The sequence below is a fragment of the Pagrus pagrus genome (genome assembly GCF_965226575.1).
Source record: "Pagrus pagrus genome assembly, chromosome: 4".
Classification (NCBI taxonomy): Eukaryota; Metazoa; Chordata; class Actinopteri; order Spariformes; family Sparidae; genus Pagrus; species Pagrus pagrus.
In genome coordinates this window covers 18,615,976-18,635,954 of record NC_140188.1, presented here as the reverse complement: position 1 = coordinate 18,635,954, position 19,979 = coordinate 18,615,976, and the positions used below count along the sequence as shown (strand labels likewise).

The 19,979-nt window shown below is 42.1% G+C and overlaps 1 protein-coding gene across 4 annotated transcripts in view; it reads left to right on the top strand.

Moving 5' to 3' along the window:
• The window catches only part of gria4a (glutamate receptor, ionotropic, AMPA 4a), a 113,176-nt gene extending 93,495 nt beyond the window's left edge, over nucleotides 1-19,681 (top strand). The window contains exons 15-18 of one of the 4 annotated variants that reach the window (XM_084351685.1): nucleotides 1,876-2,123; nucleotides 8,253-8,367; nucleotides 10,047-10,184; nucleotides 15,900-19,681. In XM_084351685.1, coding sequence (XP_084207811.1) covers nucleotides 1,876-2,123; nucleotides 8,253-8,367; nucleotides 10,047-10,184; nucleotides 15,900-16,064 — 666 coding nt within the window. In that variant the 3' untranslated portion in view covers nucleotides 16,065-19,681. Of the gene's footprint in view, nucleotides 1-1,875; nucleotides 2,124-5,510; nucleotides 5,626-8,252; nucleotides 8,368-10,046; nucleotides 10,295-15,899 lie in introns of all 4 variants that reach the window. The other 3 variants (XM_084351684.1, XM_084351687.1, XM_084351686.1) reach the window with 3 other exon arrangements.
• The last annotated feature ends 298 nt before the right edge of the window (nucleotides 19,682-19,979 follow it).

Here is a 19,979-nt window from a genome sequence, read left to right as displayed (position 1 = left end):
ATGGACTTTGGTAGACAGAGAAATGAGAGAGAGAAGATAGGAGGACAGGAGAGAGGCGAGGGGCTCGCTGGCCCTCTTGGTATGAGTGACATTATTATGGGATAGGTGTCCGTCACGCACTAGTAGCACACTCACACACACACGCGCGCATACCATCTCCCCGGGCGCTGGTTTCGGTGGCTGAGGCCATGGCTAGTCGCTTGCAGAGCGACAGAATAACACTTTATCACCGGGAGAGAAAGAGAAGAAAGAAACAGGACGCTTGTGGAGGATGACAGTTTGACTCCTCTGCTTGTTATTTTCACCCTTGAGTACACACAGTCAACACACACACACACAGGAAAACACAAAACTTTATTCACACACACACACACATATACAGACCGGTGCACTGACACACACATATGCATGGTATACACACCATATAATGCGATCTATCGCATCATGTCCGACAGCTGTCCTCTGAAAAGCTCTTCTGTTGCAGCAGGTGACTAAATTCATAGCGGCTGCACAATCGGATCAGTGTGCCACTATGCCCGTCATAAACTCATTTAAAGTAAGATTGATGCCTGACTTGTCGAGGGAGATGTAGTGTTACATTTTAAATGTGGTTATAAATGTCGTTATGTGCCAGAGGATCAAAATGGAAGATGGAAGACACAGCCCTCCATCAGCGGTGTAATTTCACTCAAGGACTGTAAGAGTGAAAATCAGCCTCAGCGGTTTGTTCGACTCCGTGAGAAACTGGAGTAATAAACCAAATGATCGCGCAAGTCTAATATCAGAACTGTAATGCTGTTTCTATTTTAGAGGCACGGGAAAAAGTGCCCTAATCAATAAACAGCACTGAGTGTCACTGTGTGGTCTTAATGAATAGCGCTCATTGTTCTCAGCTCTCATGGTTACATCTCAGATTCATCCTGCTTGTCTCAGTGAGAATAGCATTTTGATTTGAATAATCAAATCTGCGGTTAGAGAAGCTGCTAACGCTTCGGGCATCAGCGAAGTGCGCGGGGCCGTCCAGGAGTGCAAACAGAGCATGGATGTGTCAACAACATCATGCCGTTCTGAAACGATGAAGCTGGTGTTCTGTATTATTGTTAGATTTCAACAAATCCTCTGAAAAGCCAACAATGTCTGTGGTTCTCAGCCCCGAGTAGAGTCATTCCTTCTTTGAAACAGGTCACATATGTGTTTTTTTAAGGGCTCAGTAATGTACAGAAACAGCTGGGCTCTGTATTTTTTGCTCAAACTTTTGGCACATTCGGCGACGTGTGTCATGTTTTGTTCAACTTTCTGTCATTGTGTGTTTTCCCATCTGTTTCCTGTGTCTCGTTAGCTAATTAGCTTCTTGTGTATTTAGTCCGTGTGTTTTCCCTCTTTCAGATTTGTGTTCATTGTTTGTTTTGACCGTAATTCCCAGGATTGGATGACTGTATGAATATAGAGTACCACCAGCTTTACAATACCTTCAGCTCCTACTGTTACAGTTCTGTCAAATTGCCTGAATCCTGTTTCACAGGGTCACTTCAGTGCAAACTGTTCGCCTCTGAGTTTCACTTAATCTGCACAAATAGCCGAAAATGTCACTTTTTGTTCTTTGCCTGTGAGACCTTTCATCCACACCGTTCTTCCTTATCAACACCTGTCAACGATTGAGGTAGTTAGGAGTGACATGGCTGTCTTTTCTCTATCTGTTATCTCTTTGCCTGAAGTGTAATCATTTGTAAGCGGCCTGGCCAACATGGTCTCTCTTCCCTTGGCAGTCTTCTCCTCACGAAAACCATCATCTGTGAGAAAATCTGTCCTCATATGTTCGCAAAATGTTGCCCATTCATCTCTAACTAACCTCCGCTCTCTCCCCCTCCACTGCAGAGGTCCAAAATAGCCGTATACGAGAAGATGTGGTCATATATGAAGTCCGCCGAACCGACCGTCTTCACCAAAACCACAGCGGAGGGCGTGGCGAGGGTCCGCAAGTCCAAGGGGAAGTACGCCTTCCTCCTGGAGTCCACCATGAACGAGTACACGGAGCAGCGCAAGCCGTGCGACACCATGAAAGTCGGAGGGAACCTGGACTCCAAAGGATATGGGATTGCCACACCGAAAGGCTCACAGTTAAGGTGCGTGGAATAGTGTAACAATAGTAGACAGTAGCAGAGCTGATACTGTACTATTGCTGCGATATTCCACCTACCCTGCTGTGCCTTTTAATGCTACGTTTAGATTAACCTGTCACTGCTGTCAGGTGAAAACGTCTCACCCGCAAAAATGTAACTGTAAAAAATCATTGTAAAGATTACGGCACAAGAACAATTAATGCCTTTTATTATTATAAACTCCAAAAGCAAAGAAGAGCAGTTGGCGGTTTTCACCCAGCAGCAGCGATTTAGATGTTGAACATGCAGATTATGTGTTTCATCATCCTTTTCTTTATCTTTCACATTCTGGACTCTTTATTTTTTGTCTGTCTCTCTCTCTCTCTGTGTAAACGCTGTACTTTTCCTCACACTTTTCCACCATCTCTTTGTTAATTTAGGGCCCGTTAGCTCCATTTCTGAGTCCTACGTCGCTCTCATCCGTCCGTCCCTTAATGCCCACGTCCCCCTCTTTTCCCCCTCTTTCGATCACTCCTCTCTTCCTCCACAGGGCCACCTCACAGGTAACTCTGTCCATTTGTCTGTCGTCTCGTCTCTTTGTTCCTTTTCATCCTAGGAGATGGTAGTCATGATGGTGATAATGGTGATGATGATGATTATGATTATTATAGGAGAGATTTATGAACTGAATATGACCGCGAGGAGTGGCAGAACCTCAGACTGCTTGCCGCTACATCCAGAGCCACGAGGGGGAATTTATAGACGAACGGGAGACAAAAAAATGAGAAACAGGAAGTAGAGGGGCCTGGCCAATGGGGGGACTAGAAACTGATACATAATGCAGGATCCCACACCAAAAGTTGATTGGAAAAGACCAAATTGAACCCAGATCAAGGAGAACAGTGTGCTTAAACTTTAATAACGAGAGCACAAGCTGGAGGAATTGAATGAGAAAGTCCCAGTCAGTCCTTTTGTTTTGACTTTTCCCTCAGCAGACGCTTGTTTATCTGTCTTGTTAACTTGAGCCTACAGTAACAGTCCCAATAGGTTTCACTCCGGTGTGCTAGCAATGCAAATAATTCATTTTCCAAGGAGACTGTGACGGCAGTATAGAGACTTTGTCTTCCGGGGGAAAAATAATTGACTAAATTCAGCAAAGCCGGACCACTTGCTCTCTCTTCTCTCCCTCCATCTCTCTCTCTCCGTCAGCATTTTCTTGTGAAAGGCAAAAACACAAACAGCACATCAGCCTCACATCCCGTCCTATAACTTTCCTCTGTGTGCGGCGCAAACAAGTCCCTCAAAAAAAAAAACCAACCCCAGTCACTTTCCCGTCGTTATTGACGCAAAGGTTTTTTCCGTTTATGAGGGAAAAGTGACAGACAGCGGGTGGATAGCTCCCTTCTTAAGCCCCCTCTCACCCCCCCAGAACACATTGCTGGGACTATCCACGGTTGTCTCTGGCTTCTCCCAATCAGCGGAAAACCTGATCTACCAGGTGCACACATGTGGCTGGGAGCGTGCACGTCAGGTGAGCCTGTCTCTCCTCTCGGTGAACTGATCACAGCTCTAATTTGACTTGATGATGTTGATGAGGAGAATGAATACCCTGATGATTAGAGTGGATGATAGGAATGTGTGCTCTCTGAAGTGTTGCTATGATTATTAATGTGACTGTTTCTATCATGAATGACAACGATATGTTTGAACTGTTTTCATCCATACCTCTTACGTTAATGAGATTTACTCATGGCTTGTAGATTAGACCACCCAAGAGAACACTGTCTCTCTCGAAATCTCTTGACTGTATTTACGCTCCCTTTGCTCTCGGTTTCCTCCTTGATCCCAAAATGACAGCCTTTCAGGCACAAGAGATAGGGCTTCCGGATAGGCAGGTGTACGGACTAACAAACAAGCAGGCGGTGACTGCGGTGCCCTTTTCGGGGAGATTAGTCGGGCTGATTACAGCATCTGGCAAACAAAAGAGTGGTCAGCAGAGGGAGGTGGCGGGAGAAAAGAATGACAGGAAAGTCTTTTTACAGGTCGCTACACAAAGCAGAGATGTACCACAAGAGCAGAGACAGGATGGAGTGAATTTATAAAGGGCATGGAGGGAGCAAATTGACAAAATCAGTCAGCTCCTGCAGACACATTTTGTCAACACTCCTCTGGACATCACAGTAAGGGACCAGGCCACCTGCTGAGGCAATCAAGAGACATTTGCAGGCATAATCAAGTTGAAAGTGGTTTGTCTGCCACATTTCCTTCTGTTGGATTGTCTGTCCCATGAAGGGGACTGTTTTTATATGCTTCAGCTCAATACAATCTAATGTTGCATATACTTGAATATGCGTACATGTTACAAAAGTATAACTCGACTTTCGTCTTTCAAATTGCACGTGCATACAACAATGTCCAACGTTGTGCGCAGGTGACGCGTCAATCCAGCCCCATTGTCTTCTGTGGCGAGCAAAACCCTGCTACAGTAGTTGGCTGCTACATGGCAAAGCATTCACGAGGTGCGCTTTGTTGTTCAAAAAGCTCATTTAAAGATAACCAAGCCAACGCTGGCATCATGAAAAGAATGGCTTCCTATCGTCAAAAAGCTGATCCCAAATGTTGAAGCTTTTCCCAAAGCAGCAACCTTTAAAACTTTCAAACAAACCTACGCTTTTAACTGAGCGGCAGGGCAATAATCAAAAACTGTTTTAACAGACAACTGTTTTGCATATTTTGTGTCACATTACAGCAGGCTGACTTTGAATATATACCGAAATAATGAGTCGCAGCTCTTCTCTTGCCAGATATAAAAAGCTTAGCTGAATACATGTGCACACGCAGCATGATTGCCTGGTATTTAGCCCCGTGTCCCTGAATTTTGTTTGGAGGTCAATCCCTTCAGGGGTGTGAGCAGGAGGGCTGTAGGAAACTGGAGCCACACACACACACACACACACACACACACAGATAGAGAGGGGGAGTAGTAGAAAGGTAGGGGAGCAGTAAGAGGGGAGAAGAGCACCATCAGCAGGCTGCAGAGACCTGGTTAACACACTTTATACCAGGACTCTGACACTCACTGTCGAGCATCCTCTCTTCGCAGCCTGATACTGAAGAGCGACAGAGGAGAGATACAGTAGAACAAACTAAATAACCAAAAGGGAAACATATTTTTAAAAAGGACCTCGAGTAGAGAGATAAAGAGCAAGTGAGAGTGTTGTCTGGGGTGCATCCTCCCTCACTAACCCACCGTTTTCCCTTCAACCCCTCTGATTTCTCCCCCCCTCTCCTCCTCGTTTCCCTCCCAGCTGTGGTCCACGTCCATCTTGTCTGTCTGTCCGTCCCCCGTCCCCCCCCCCATCCTCTGCTCTGACCAAACTATCTTATCTGTCCCTCCTTTTTTACTTAAAGAAACGCGGTCAACCTGGCCGTTCTAAAGCTCAACGAGCAGGGCCTGTTGGACAAATTGAAAAACAAGTGGTGGTATGACAAAGGAGAATGTGGCAGCGGGGGAGGGGATTCCAAGGTTAGCCCTCTCTGTCTGCCCACCCCACCACTAGGGGGACGGGGGCCGCTCACCGGCTAGCAGCCCGCGACAGCCCCCGTCCTGGGAGCGTAACGCATGCATCTGCCCTGGCGAAGAGTCGAGAAGCAAACAGGGAGGGCAAAAGTGACACTGTAAAATCTCCTGAGACACCCTGCTGCTACAAAAATAGGCACAATGTTGCATCCGTTGTCAGTGGTGTCTGCCTTTTCATGAAAAAGGTTCAGACCCAGTGACGAAGGTGAAACACTTGAGCTTGTTGAGACACAAAGAAAGAGAATATTACTTTCCTGATGAAGAAAAACCCTCAAATGAGGCAGTTTTGAAAGAAATCAATTGGCTGAAACGTAAACGAGAACACACATGCTTTTAAAAAGACCGATGTGTTTTATAATTTATGTGGAGTCATCAGAAAGTCGTTCATTGTCAGTATCATTCGGGGAAATATGTCCCCTTTGCAGGTGAGTGCCTGCCAAGATAAATCAAGCAAACCTCACGATAATAACTTTAAGTACTGATCAGATAATGCCCCCCTGAAAGGACCGAGTGTGAGGTAATGCAAAGAGTGTTCAGGTGGAAAAATAAAGAGAGCAATTACTGTCAAGGCAGGAATAATCGCCCCCTAGTGGCAGCTCTGGGGAGAGGAGCGAGAACAAGACTCAAGTGAGAGTCAGATTGCAAGAAAGACAGAGAGACACCAAACTGACCCTTATCGCTCCTACAATGGAGAATCTGTTGCTCCAGCGCATGGCAGACGAACCGGGTTTTAATGGAAAAACGAGACCCCGGTGTAATTGTAGCTCTCAGATTCTTTTAGGCTCAGGTTGACTTGAGGCAGAGAGGAGGATGAATAATTGAAAGCAGCAGAATGCAATTACTGGATAATGTTTCCTACATCTCTGGTTCGTTTGTCAGATTTCAACAAGTCTATTTATAGGTCCAGTTTTCTCTGTTGCGTTAAGGATTTAAGCATTTATACTACTCATGTGTCACTTTTAGGTCCTGAAATTATACGTATTGTCTTCTGTTGTTTGCGAGGAGCTGTAAATTGATTCCTACAAAAATAGAGAGCAATTTATACCACAACAGCACTGATGAACACTTCGATTAATGTCCCTGCCGGCCCTCACTCCTTTTGTGCACAAATTTAAAGACTTTGTTACCCAATTAAGGCGTCACTTCTCCCATTCATATAAACTAAAATGTGTTATTTGACACCATTCTGGGGGTTTTGGACTTAAATGTCAGTTGCTTAGTCCGTCTTTTCTGGGCCTGTGAAACAGTGGAAACTCGCTGATTAGCATTAAACACAAAGTACAGGTGATGGAAATGTACTTTGATTTAAATAATTTGACTAAATACCAAAGTATTGGATTGATTATCAAAAAGTCAGAGGATCTCCTAAAACATTACAATTAATCTTGAGGGAACATGAATGTCAGTATGGATTTCATCCAAATCTCATGGCAATCCATCCAGTAGATGAGACATTTGAGTCTGACAGACCAGCAGACTTGCCATCCTTTAAAATCATGCCAACAGCGTAGCTATGATAACAATCTCAGAACCCATCGACTGTCATCTGATGACAATTTAGTCTTTGGGTGCAGTGTTTCAAGACATCTAGATAATGGATGGATCAGGATCAAGACATTTTTTCTGTGCACCACTCATCGTTTACAGCAACTTGAGATGCAGTAATGGAGTTACGGCGTCGGCGTCTTGACTCATGTCTTGTAACAGATATCTGGATATGATGGCAAATATAGACATTGCATTTTGTAGATTTGTTGATAGAGATTACTCTACCAATTCAACCCAATTGCCAAATAAACGGATATGTTGAAACTTTACTTTAGGTTCAATTTGATCTTCTTCTGACAATGCTGTGCTTATGTTCTGGTTAGTTTCAGGCAAAACCTTCTGGATCAGAGTTAGGAAAACACCATGTTTTGGCTAAAAATATCTGTCTCTGTCGGCACAAACGAGGATGGAGTTGTCCTGAGGTCTTGTTAAAAACAATGGGATAAACAGTATATGGGCTGAAAAGTTAAGGCAGAGGATCATTAAAGTCATGGACCACGAATGTCTTCAAAAAAATTCATGCCAGTTCATCCATACATGTTCAGGATATTTCACTCTGGACCAAAATAGTGGAAAGAACTGCCCGACTTGAAAGTTGTTTTACAAGCAAAGTGAGATCTGAGTTCAACAGGAACAAGATAGAAATCCTCCTTACAGTCAGTCTCACTGTAGCTCACTCTCCCAGTCGTAGCACAGTGCTAGCCTGACGCCAATAGTCCTGGCTTTACAGTACTTGCCTCTCCAGTGTTCAGCATAGGACCAGCTGGGGCAGTATGGGTGTGTTACCTGAAGTGACAAAGGTGGGTCCCACTCATATGTCTGTAGCTCGCCTTAGCTCCTCGCTCCCCCCAGCCCCTCCTCAACGAGCATACACACATGTACTCAGTGGGATCCATGCTAGGTCACTTGATCTGAACAAAAGTACTTTACTATGTGACTGAGCTGTGCAATGCAAATGTGAAATACTCTAATAACATAAAATAACATGACCTATGATGTTATTTATGTTATTTTTACACGCGAAGAACCCCGGTAAACCTTGCAGTTTTGAAACTGAGCGAAGCAGGCGTCTTAGACAAACTGAAAAACAAATGGTGGTATGACAAGGGAGAGTGTGGACCCAAGGACTCTGGAAGTAAGGTCAGTCTCACGCTGCTGCGGCCCACAAAACGCTAGCCTGAAACTCTCATCCTGAATACGCTCCAGATTACTGCAACTACTGTTTTATCAATAGCAATGCTCTCATTTAGCCTGAAACATATCTTGAATGTCCACAGTAGACTATTTCGTAACTTTTTCCTACATTTTTATTCTGATGGTGGACATTTACTTAATTCTGCATCAGATTGACTCCAATTCTTGTTCAGTTTCTGTAGCAATCTGTGGCAATCCCATTTTCATTACAGTTAGCATTAGAAATACAGACGTAAATGTTGATTGTCATCAGTCAATATTCACTCTCATGTTTTTGTTTTGATGTCATACACTAGACCATGTTTGGTAACCTGAAACCAGATGAGAATAAAGTGTTTCATTAGCTTTAGCAACTTGTGAGCAACAGTTGGCTTTAGCCTTCATGTTTAGGATGCTATCTGTATAAATCTATAACTTGGAGTAACATGCGGTGGTAACACTTTGTTTTACAGGTGCATATATTTCAAATTTTATACTCAGTATTTTTCTGGAAGAGCTCTGTTATTTGGTATTATTTACAGTTCATATAAAGTGCAAATTGTTGCACTTGCAATTAAATATTTAGGCTAATACAAGTTAATTACTGATTCATGTTTTGAAATGAATTAATTATTCAAAAATGGAGATTAAAGTTCTCAACAACAAATAAACACTGAATTAATAATTACTCGCTTTAAGTGGAGCAGTTCTTTCCTCTGGAATAAACAACTGCATATATTTTAAGCTCACTTCTTACTCAGTCGCCCTATTTTTAGCACCAAGTTACATAGTTCATTTTAAGGAAATTTCTTATGAGATTAGTAGAAAATGATGAACCTGTAATATAAAGCGATACCATACGTTTTATTAACATTGTTGCTATTAAAGAGCTACAGCCTTCCATTCATTCCAGAGTAGGAAATAAGTTCTCAAACAGTCACATGTTTGCAATTTTCACAATTTAGCAGATAGGAGCTGCTCTGCTGTAGATGTTTACACTACTGGAGCTTTTAAATTCCAATTAAACTGCAATGAAATGTCATCACGGCTCAGATTACAACCTGCTATTTTCTGTTTTTGACTTAAACTAGATGTTGATTCAAGCTGCTTTGATTTAATTCTGTTAAATATGTTGACATGTAGAGTAGTTGTGCTGACTGTCACAGATGTGTAGTACTGTATGTAGTCGCTGTTTTGGTGGTAGTAGTACTACTTGTAGTTGTAGAGTGTAATTGTATGATAATTTTAATTTCAGTATCATAGAATAGTACATTACAACGGCAGACTTGTTTCACTAAATATTTTTGTCTCTGACAATCTCCATTTCTGTGACTAACCCACTGTATCCTATTTTCTCTCTCTGCTTTCTCCCCACCTCTTTCTCCACACTCTCACCTCCTGCTTCCTTTTCTCCTCTATCGCTTCCTTCCTCTGCCTCCTTCCTCCTGTTATTCCCTCCACCTCTCATTCCACTCTTCCTCTCTCCTAATCACGTCTTCTCTTTAATCCTCCATCATTATCCTGCTGCACTCCTTCCCTCCCTTTTCTTTTCCATTTTTCACCATTCTTCGCCTCCTTTTCCATTTGACCCCTTGACACTCGTTCCTCACTCTACCCCAAACCCCACCCCCCCTCCCTCTCTCCAGGACAAGTCGTCCCAGGCTCTGAGCCTGTCCAACGTGGCCGGGGTCTTCTACATCCTTGTGGGCGGTCTGGGCCTGGCCATGCTGGTGGCCCTGGTCGAGTTCTGCTACAAGTCACGGGCCGAAGCCAAGCGCATGAAGGTGGACCTTAGCCCCCCCCACTGCCCCAGCCCCTCCCCCAGCACCCAGAATCTAGCCACTTATAGGGAGGGGTACAACGTGTACGGCTCCGAGGGGGTCAAGATATAGGGGTAGGATTTAGAGGCTCCCATATAGGTGGGGTAATGGTGGTGTTGATCATGGTGGTGGTGCTGTAGATTATTGTATTGTCGATGTAGCGGCTGACGCAGCAGCCCAACGCAACCGTGTTGTTCTTCATGTGGTGATGATGAGGATGCGGTCAAGCATTGTGGAACCAATGTAGCTTTTTTTTTGTTTGTTTCTTTAAAGCTTATTTTGGCTCTTTTGTTTGTTTATTGGCCAAATATTTTCCTGGATGTTTGGGTTTAAATTTGTTTTGAGTTTTTTTATAGTCGTTATTTTCCATTCTTCAGCACTTCACCCCCGGCTAGATTGGGGTTTGATGTGTGCGACTACAAATTTGGTTCCATCGTCTTTGGCTGCAGATGATGATGGTGATGATGATGATGACATTGATGGTGATGCTCTTGGCTCAGGACTTGACTAGGCACCTGCATTGTAATTTTAGCTTACAGTTAACAAAATCATGATGAACCAGGGATGCACAACTCCATCCTCAGGGGTTAAATTACATGCTTATATGCTGCACAGGGCTGCAACTAAAACATTTTTTCATTATCGATAATTATATTTTCAATTATTGCTTGTTTTGTCCAACCAACAGTCATAAAACCCAAAAATATTCAGTATGCTATCACATAAGTGAAAAAAATGCAGCCAATCCTCATGATTGAGAAGCTGAAACTAGAGTAAGTAATGTTTAGCATGTTTGCTTAAAGGTGCAATATGTAAGAATTCTTGTTGAAAACAAAAAAAACTAGTGATGAAAAAGCAGTTTGGACATTATGACGTCTATGTATTATGTTTCAGATATATCTACTAAAGTTAGCATGCTAACCAGCTAGCCCCGGCCCATACCGGTCCAAAGCTCCTATGTAAACGGTGTAAACACCAACAGCTGAAGCTACAGTTAGCAGCAGTTAGCTGTTATTCTAATGATATGGTGCCCCCTTTTTCTTTTCAGTATGAATTTGACAGGACTCCAATATTTACATATTGCACCTTTAACCAGATTCCAATCTAGATCCCAGTCACTGGGCCAAGCAATTAATTGACTAATCATTTTGGTTCTGATGCTTCAGGCACAAATCTTTGTCAAGTTTGTATGAACACCAGCAAAACATGAGTATTGGTAAAGGGACTTACAAGTAAGTTCTAATAACAACCAGGATACATTATACAAGTTTCAAGTTTAATTGATTTTTTCTATTTTGTTCTCTTGTCCTAAACTATCCCAAACTATTTTAAGCAGATGAAGCATCAGCCTACCGTCTTTACTTTACTTTCATACCCTGAAAGCAAAAACTGTTGTGTTCCTCATTAAAAATCTGCTTCTAGCTACAAATTAATTAGCCAACGTGTGACAGCAATTATCACTGATTTGTGTCTGGCTAGAACTTTTGCAGCCATAATGTGATGGATATCTCAGGAATAAAAATACTTTTAATTTGTTTTTCATGTCAGTGGACGTCCACCGTAATTTTCATAACTAGACGAGTAATTCCTCGAGCACCACGGCAATGTTAGGAGGACGTGTGGGTGAAGCTTTGTGCGAGCTGGGGCATGAGTGTACATGAAACGCCCCGTTTGTTAAGAGCCAATTCACGCCGAGCCAATTTAAACCAATTTTGGGTGAGACTGAAGGTTTTGACAGCATGAGCAAAGTTTCAAATGTTCTCTTGAAATACAGATTTAATCTCATCTATTCAGGTAAAATGAATCGTATAATCAGTTTGAGTTATTAAGTGAACAAATGGAATAATAGAATTAATTTTTACCCTACAGCACTTTTTAATTGCTTTTCATTTTTGCCCATTGATATTAGTCAACCTGCAAAAATCAGACTTTTGTTATTCCAAATCCCTTCATGCAGAAACAGTTTTTTATATATTAATTATGGAAAATATTTACAAATCTTGATTTCTAGTCATTCATATTCATTGTATTACCTACAGTAGATGGAGGTCGGCATGTCCCGAGTTTGGAGAAGCAGAGTGTAGTACCAGCTCCAAAGATAAACCACTGTGGACAAGGGCAGCACAAAAACCTTTTTTGTAACCACCTAAATTCCCACCTAAAACAATTGATATTAGTTGAAGTGTATGTTATATTTAGATTATTTTCACCACTTTTTCTTGCCATTAGACAACCCTTTCCGGTGAGAAACTGAAGCTGGTACATCGATTTCTGCTCTCTTTCAAGCAACCAGACTCCTTTGACAAAAGCAGCCTGCAGAACAAGTGAGTTGCTAGTCTATCGCTGCCTCGATCAGTAAGTTTATTGCGTGACTATGGTGTTTTAACACGTTAGTTTGTATCCAAACTAATCTTTAAGAGCACCAAAGTCACACAATAAAAAAAGTAATAATAAGCGATCGACGCTGCAGTATACCAGCAACTCTGTTCTGCAAGGTAAAAAGTAATGTTTTTGTCAAAGGAGTCTGGTGACTTTGAAGAGAGCGATATAATGACTTCAGTTCCCTATTGGAAAGGGCTGATTGATGGCAAGGTAAAGAGGTGAAAATATTTTAAATATAGATTACGATTAAATTAGTATGGTTTAAATGTATTTTGCTGCTGCCAGCCTCCACAGCAGAACATTGCTTCCATCCGAGTACTCCTGTTACTTCTCCAAATGGGAAAGTGCAGACCACCATCTACTGTAGGTGATACATCGACTGTAGATAAAAACCTCATACAAACCCACTTCAAATAATCTGAAGTAACCCTTTAATTAACCAACAACAAACCTGGGGAACAAAATCTTCTATGCTCAACAGCTTAAGTTAGTGTACTCCTGCTGGCTGGTAGTCAGCGCTCTTTCCTCTCCGTATACTGTACCGTTAAAGTGTCATCCATAAACTGGAGTTGTGCACCCCTGTTATAGACGGACCAAACAGGCAGTCTGATATATTCCAGCCCTGACACCTGCAAAACAGCCCACTTACTTAGCATTAATGCCGAGGAATAATTGATGAAGCAAACACTTCATATAGAAGGGCTACTTAGTGATGTTGTTGTTAAAACATGGCACACACTTAATGATGTAAAGGAGCAATTAACGAGAGAGTGAGAAAATATTGGACTTGATGATCATCTTGAAACATTTAGCAGGATCAATACCCCGGATGCAAACATAACGACAGCTAAATGAAGTACAAGAATTATTGGCTATTATCTGTGTAAAGGTGCTGGAGCCAACTTCAAATGATGTAGAAAGTTTACCACAGCTCACAGCATTCCCTCCATGGTTGTAGTCTGGACGTAGGCCATGTTTTCTAATTTAAATCATCCAAAAGAGTTCCAAGTTGCAATTGTCTCGTCCAAAACATCTGAAAAAATTAAAGGTTCCTTGAAGATTGTCTTAAATCTTCCTGTAGAGTATCTATGTTGTGTTTTCCCCTTAGTTTTTAATTGAGCTGTACATCAGCATGACAGCACTCATTAAGAGAGGAAGGGGGTAAACTTCTGGCAGTGTATTACCACACACTGTTGGCTGTTTGTAATTGTAAAGTAAATTATTGTAAATGCCAGTTTTCAGATACTGTCCTCCAATTCATGCATCTCAAACTAGCTTTTCCAACAAGATACTACACAGTATAAAGGCCATTAGTTTATACACAGAACATCAAATAGCCATGGTTCAAAAACTGAAGACAAAACTGAACCATTTTCTTCTTTCCGAGCATTATTTACAGAGGTTATTCTCTCTAGATTGTCAATGACTTCCGTGGAAAGCCTCAGTGGTAGCAGAGCCATTTTAAGAAGTGCCCCAATCACAGCACCACAAACACCCAATCATATACAAAAAATGCACGATTAATCAGGAAATAAAGCTCTTTGGCTGTCAGAGATGTGAGGTTATCACTGAGCAGCACACACTTGAGTAAAACATCACAGCGTAGCCCGCCTGTGTGAAGTGTCACCCTACTCTGAGCAGTATAGTCAGTCACTCCCTCTCTATAAATCTGAAACCTTGAAAGAAAAATCACTCCTTCATGTTTTTCCTTTTGTCTTTTCAAAGTCCTCACCTTCCAAATCCTATCCTTTTAAATCCTCACCTGAACTTTTCTCAGATTACTGAAACCCAGAAATGCATGGTCACCTATGAAATGCAGTTGTCTACAACCCAAATCCTCTCGTCTACTATGTACACGTTTGTTGGTTGTTGCCTGCTTTTACATTTGCCTTTGGTAGAACCGTGTTACTGTTGTGAAGTTTGGATGTGTAGCTTCGGGTGCAGTCACACAGTGTCCGTTTGAAGTCATTCAGATGACGTCTTCTACCTGTTGTTCAATTTGTTTGAGCAGGGAGAAAAATGTTCTGATACTCACTGAATATGTTTGTGCTTTAAACCGTTGGCTGGACAAAACAAGTCATTTGAATGACACCTTCAAATGACTTGTTTTGTCCATCCAACGGTTTAAAGCACAAACATATTCAATTCACAATATAATATACACCAATCAGACACAACATGAAAACCACTGATGGGCGAAATTATTAACTTTGACCATCTTGCAGCAAAACAATGCTCTGCTGCGAAGCATTGAGTTCCTGTTGGATACCACTTGACACGTATCACCCACCGATCCGTGGAGGCGCAACCATCCCACAGATGTTCATCAGGGTGCGTCGTCCTGCTGCAGGGGTCACTGCCATCAGGATGTGCCATCGCCAATCAAGGGGTGTACTTGGTCTGCAATGATGGTTGGCTGGGTGGTACGTGTCAAGTGGTATCCACATTAATGCCAGAACCCAAGGTTTTCCCAGGGGAACATTGCATTGTAGATGACAAATGTTGTTGACTTGAACCGTCAGTGTGTTGTGTATGTTGTGGCTGATCGGATACATAGAAGTAACAAATCCATACATTGGTGAAACAGGAACCACCAAATGTAGGAAAATGACTTTAATGATTATTTTGATTTGATGTATTGATTCAGCACTAGTTTGTACCGTGGCCATGAGAGCTCAACACACTGAAATTTAAGAAAACTAATGCAAATAGACAAAAAAAAACAGCTAACCCCTATAGAGGGTGATAGCCCACCCCTTCCGGGGGATTACAATGAGACCTTATTCATTGAAAAAATTAAATTTGGTGAAGATTTGTGCCAAGAGTGGCAAAAAACCTACCGAGAAATCCAAAATAGCAACAAGGAATCACTGTACTCCAACTGGTTAGGATTAGTTGGCTTTTTTGTTTGTTTTTTGTCTTTTTGCATTTGTTTTCTCAAGTTGTAGTGTGTTAAGAGCTCTGCTACCGCACGTTTGTTTTAAATGAAAATCTTAAAACATCAAAACACTAATGCAAAAAGCTGAATTTCTGCGGTATTGTTTCAACTGTATGTGTGATTGCACCCTCAGACCTCTCTAAGTGTTAGCGGACTCGTGTGTACAGTGTGTGTACAGGCACATGCATGTATGAGTGTTTATGGTGCATGTGTTCGTATGGAAATATCTGTCTTTACGCAATTGGTTGCATTTATTGGACAGTTTCTACACTTATGAGGTGATTTTTTTTCAAACAAAATCTCCACTCTGCCATCTCCACCCTCTTCTCCGACCTCCCCTCCATCTCTCCTCTCATTAGCTGTCTTTTTCTGAAGCCATGCGGAACAAGGCCCGTTTGTCCATCACAGGAAGTGTGGGGGAGAATGGCCGCGTCTTGACGCCAGACTGCCCCAAAGCCGTGCATGCTGGCCACGCCTCCCTCCGACACCCCGGCCTTGCAGTGGTCTCCTCCGGACTGCCCTGAAAACCAAAAACACCTGCCGTGCCTTAACGACACACAGACATACAGACTTCGACAAGGACACACGCACACATACGCTTACATACAATCACACACATATCATTGTCATGCATAACACACACACACACACACACACACACACACACACACACACACACAAAACATGCATATATATATATACACTCAGAAACAGACACAATGAACACACATTTTTACACACTTGAAGACACAAACACACGCTGCGCATCATCATCTCACGTTCCTGCTGCCATTGACTTATTTTACAAGAGACAAGTGAAATACGACTGTGGAGTGAACAGTGGAGAAAAAAAAAGACAACTCTGACTATCACACTTGCCTGCAGCATTCATTTTGTTGTTTTCCTGGGAGGATACCATCCTGATATCGACAAACCGACGAGAAAGCCAGCACAGACTGACAAGAAATGAACTATGAGCTGTGAACGTGACCACGATCCCGATCATGATGATGATAGTGATAAAGATGATGATCGCAGCTGACAGTAAAAGAGGAGAAAAAAAAAAGACAACCAAACAACTCTGTTCCTGCTCTGTCGTCATTGGACGATGTCGGCCAACTGGCCACACTCCTTGACAACGCCTTACTAAGACTCCAAACATTGTTTTCATCATCATCATCATCATGGTCAACGTCATCTTAACTTGCCTGCAAAGACTGAGTGCCAGGTATAATCACCCTTAGAAGACCAGAAAACTGTAACCTTGAACGTTCGGACTGTGCAAACCCGCTACTTTGCCATGGACTGTTCAAACTGAATGAAAATGCTTTCTTACTACGCATATAGAATGATTTCTCGCCCCCGAAACAGGCGAGATAATCAGCCAATGTAGAACAGAAGTAACCTCCAAACACACACGTGTGCGGCTGATCTTGGCCACAGAATTCACAGGGGTTTGTAAAAGAAAAAAGAAAAAAAACAAGCAGTAGTAATTTACAAAGTCCTTCATCAACAGCATCGTCATGACAGTAGAAATGCTAAATAGCAAACTGATGATTACTTTTTTTGCCGAGGTTTAAGGCAAAGGCGAGGTTCAAACTGTATATTCAGTTATGGAAAGAAAAAATAAAACACATGGGCAGATCTCATATGGCTACCGAACATAGTGCTCCTCAACCTGAACACTGGAAACTTAAAGAAGTTTGGAAAACGAGCGATGGAGTCATAAATATTTGGGCTATAACCTTTCGATTGTGGCAAATTCCGCCTCCGTGTCCTCTTGAATAATTAAAGGTTTGATATGTAAGAATTTAAGTTTACAACATGAATATATCAACTTAAATTATCAACAAAAAGTTATGTCAGAGACATCTGTGTATTGTATTGCAGGCTTTTCTGAGCATTTTGACCAAAAATGACTTGGTTGGGAACTTGAAAAGTTGGTTCCCAGACGACAGGTTTCCTGTAACTTGAAGTTTGAATTGAAGCGTGCGTGCATTATGCAACGGCCTCCATTAAAGGCATGTCCTTGACTACAATGGTTCAACTTAAAACTTACAGACAGGCTGCTTCGATAGATAGCACCAAGAATCTTGACGGAACCGGTTCAAGAACCAGAGCTCTTATGTTGGAAAAGGGGTAATAAGGTTGAGAACCACTGGTCTACGCTGTGTGCGCTTCATTTGACTTGAACTATAAAGACCCGTAGGTGCAGTTTTCAGTTTTCTCTATAAGTAACGACTCTAACGGGCAGTTTGGTGGCCATTTGAGATCCTCAGTCTTCTCCAGTGGCCGGGGAAAGGTACCATATCAGAAAGCTTGCTTTTTAAAACTGTTGTAAATAACTGCGTAGCAAAACAGAACTCACTTGTCTTTTTTAATCATCTTAGATAACAATTCATTGCAATAATGAATATAAAAGAACAATGCCACTACTTGTAATTAAGATCAAATCTTTTTTATAAATCTACATATTATATATAATACAAATGAATATATATCTATACGTCTATAGAGAGCTATAGAAAACATTGATCACAGATTGTCAGAGGCCATGGCATACATTCTGTTATATGGCTGTTTTTTTTGATAACTTGAGAATATTATTATGCCACAGTCTTTGTGTGTCCTACTCAACACTGAATGTCCATCTGGCACTCACACGGACACACACATAGAAACGCACGCACATCGTTGCATACACAGGGTCAGCTCAGAGTGATCGCTCCAGCACCATGAGAGGATCGGACAAATTGATTTCTGCCTGTCTGTCTGTCTCACGAGTAGTTAGTGACTGTTTCTCATCGCCCAGCAATGTTTTTATTTCGATATCTTCTGCTCAGGCTGCAGAGGCTCCTGAAACCGCATGGAGATGCCAGTATTCAACACTGAAACCCACACAATGAGAACACTTTTTGGGGAAACAATGCTGTCTGACATTTTGGAGAGTGTAGCATTTGTGTCGCATTTCATATCGCCTCAGTGCTTTTTGTTATTTGTCTTCTCACCAGATGAGTCGGCGACAGATTGAAATCCAGCAAGAGTTCAAACGGAGCAGGGTTTGCACTTTTTGGGGACAAGATTGGATCTCATGTGCTCGGCAAGAGCCATCAATCCTACAAAATGTTTAAAAATCTGTTATATACCAGATGGCAGCCTGTTTTGGCACATCCACTTCCTGCCAGCCTTGGGGAGAGGAAATATACATTAATATCTGAGGAACAATTAGGAGAAGAACAAATTTTTGTGGATTTAGATGCTTTAGTGCAGTTTTACTTCTACATGCCAACACAATTAGCCTGGTGGTGACACTTGCAAAGAGACTGTGTGGGAATTAAATATTGTGTTTTCTGCCCTGCTGAAATCGTCTATTCTTCTTTTTGTTTCATTCTGCTTTTTTCCTTGTTCCCTCTCTTGTTTTGTCTACCCTCCATTCTGCCTTTGTCCTTCCTCCTGTCCCACTGTAAGACATAACTCTGTATAAAGTACATCTCAGCAATGACAAATTACTTTATTTTCAACCCTGATACACTGCAAATAATGGGATAGAGAGAGATCGAGAACTCGAGACACCGATCGGACAATCTGAGTCTCCTCTGGTCCTTTGCCCTGGATATTTTATCTCTTTAACGTTGTAACTGTTATCATTTCGCAAAAAGACAGAGAAACAGAAGAACTTCCACTTCTTTGTAAAACTCACACACGTACCTCGTCATGCATCAGTCCTGCATCACATGTGTTCAAATCAAACTCAACTTGAAGAGCATATATGGAAGTATCTCAGACAGCGACCCTCTCTACGGCTAAAAACAAACAACAGTTTCCTATCACTTCCTCTCAGCCCAGGGGATCACTGCAGCAGTACTGCAGCAATGAGAGAACAAGTGGAAATAGTGGGTGGATGCATTTGCGCAGAGACGCCGATCTAGCTATCGCCACACCAGGCACCCCAGGCAGTCAGACTATACATGTTACTGTTATGTTTTATTTCATTGCCACCTCCAGCACATGAGATTTCATGCGTAGACGGCACAAAGCGGACTGCTGGGCTGTAAACACTCTGGCTTTAACACGGTCTCTTTCTTCCTTCGTTTCTGTCTTTCCATTTGGTTTCTTTTTCTAGTAAAACATCAATGCTGAACCTGCTCCTCTCTGTGTCGTTATTTATCCTCTGATCCCGTTTCCGTTCCTGTGCACGCCGACCAGCCTGCAGCCCCTCACGCACACACCAGTCATATAAGTAATGTTATTCACTGTATTGGTTTGGTGTGAAATATACTAGAAATGCAAAGCTTGTTTTGCAGCAGGTAAACACAGTAAGAATCTGTGTTAACTCACACAGGAGAGCAGTCAATGTGTGTGAAGGTTGGGTCCCAGATGTCATACTATGTGGTAACTGGAAAGGAAATTAAAAATGGGATTAGCATTTAAAAAGAAAT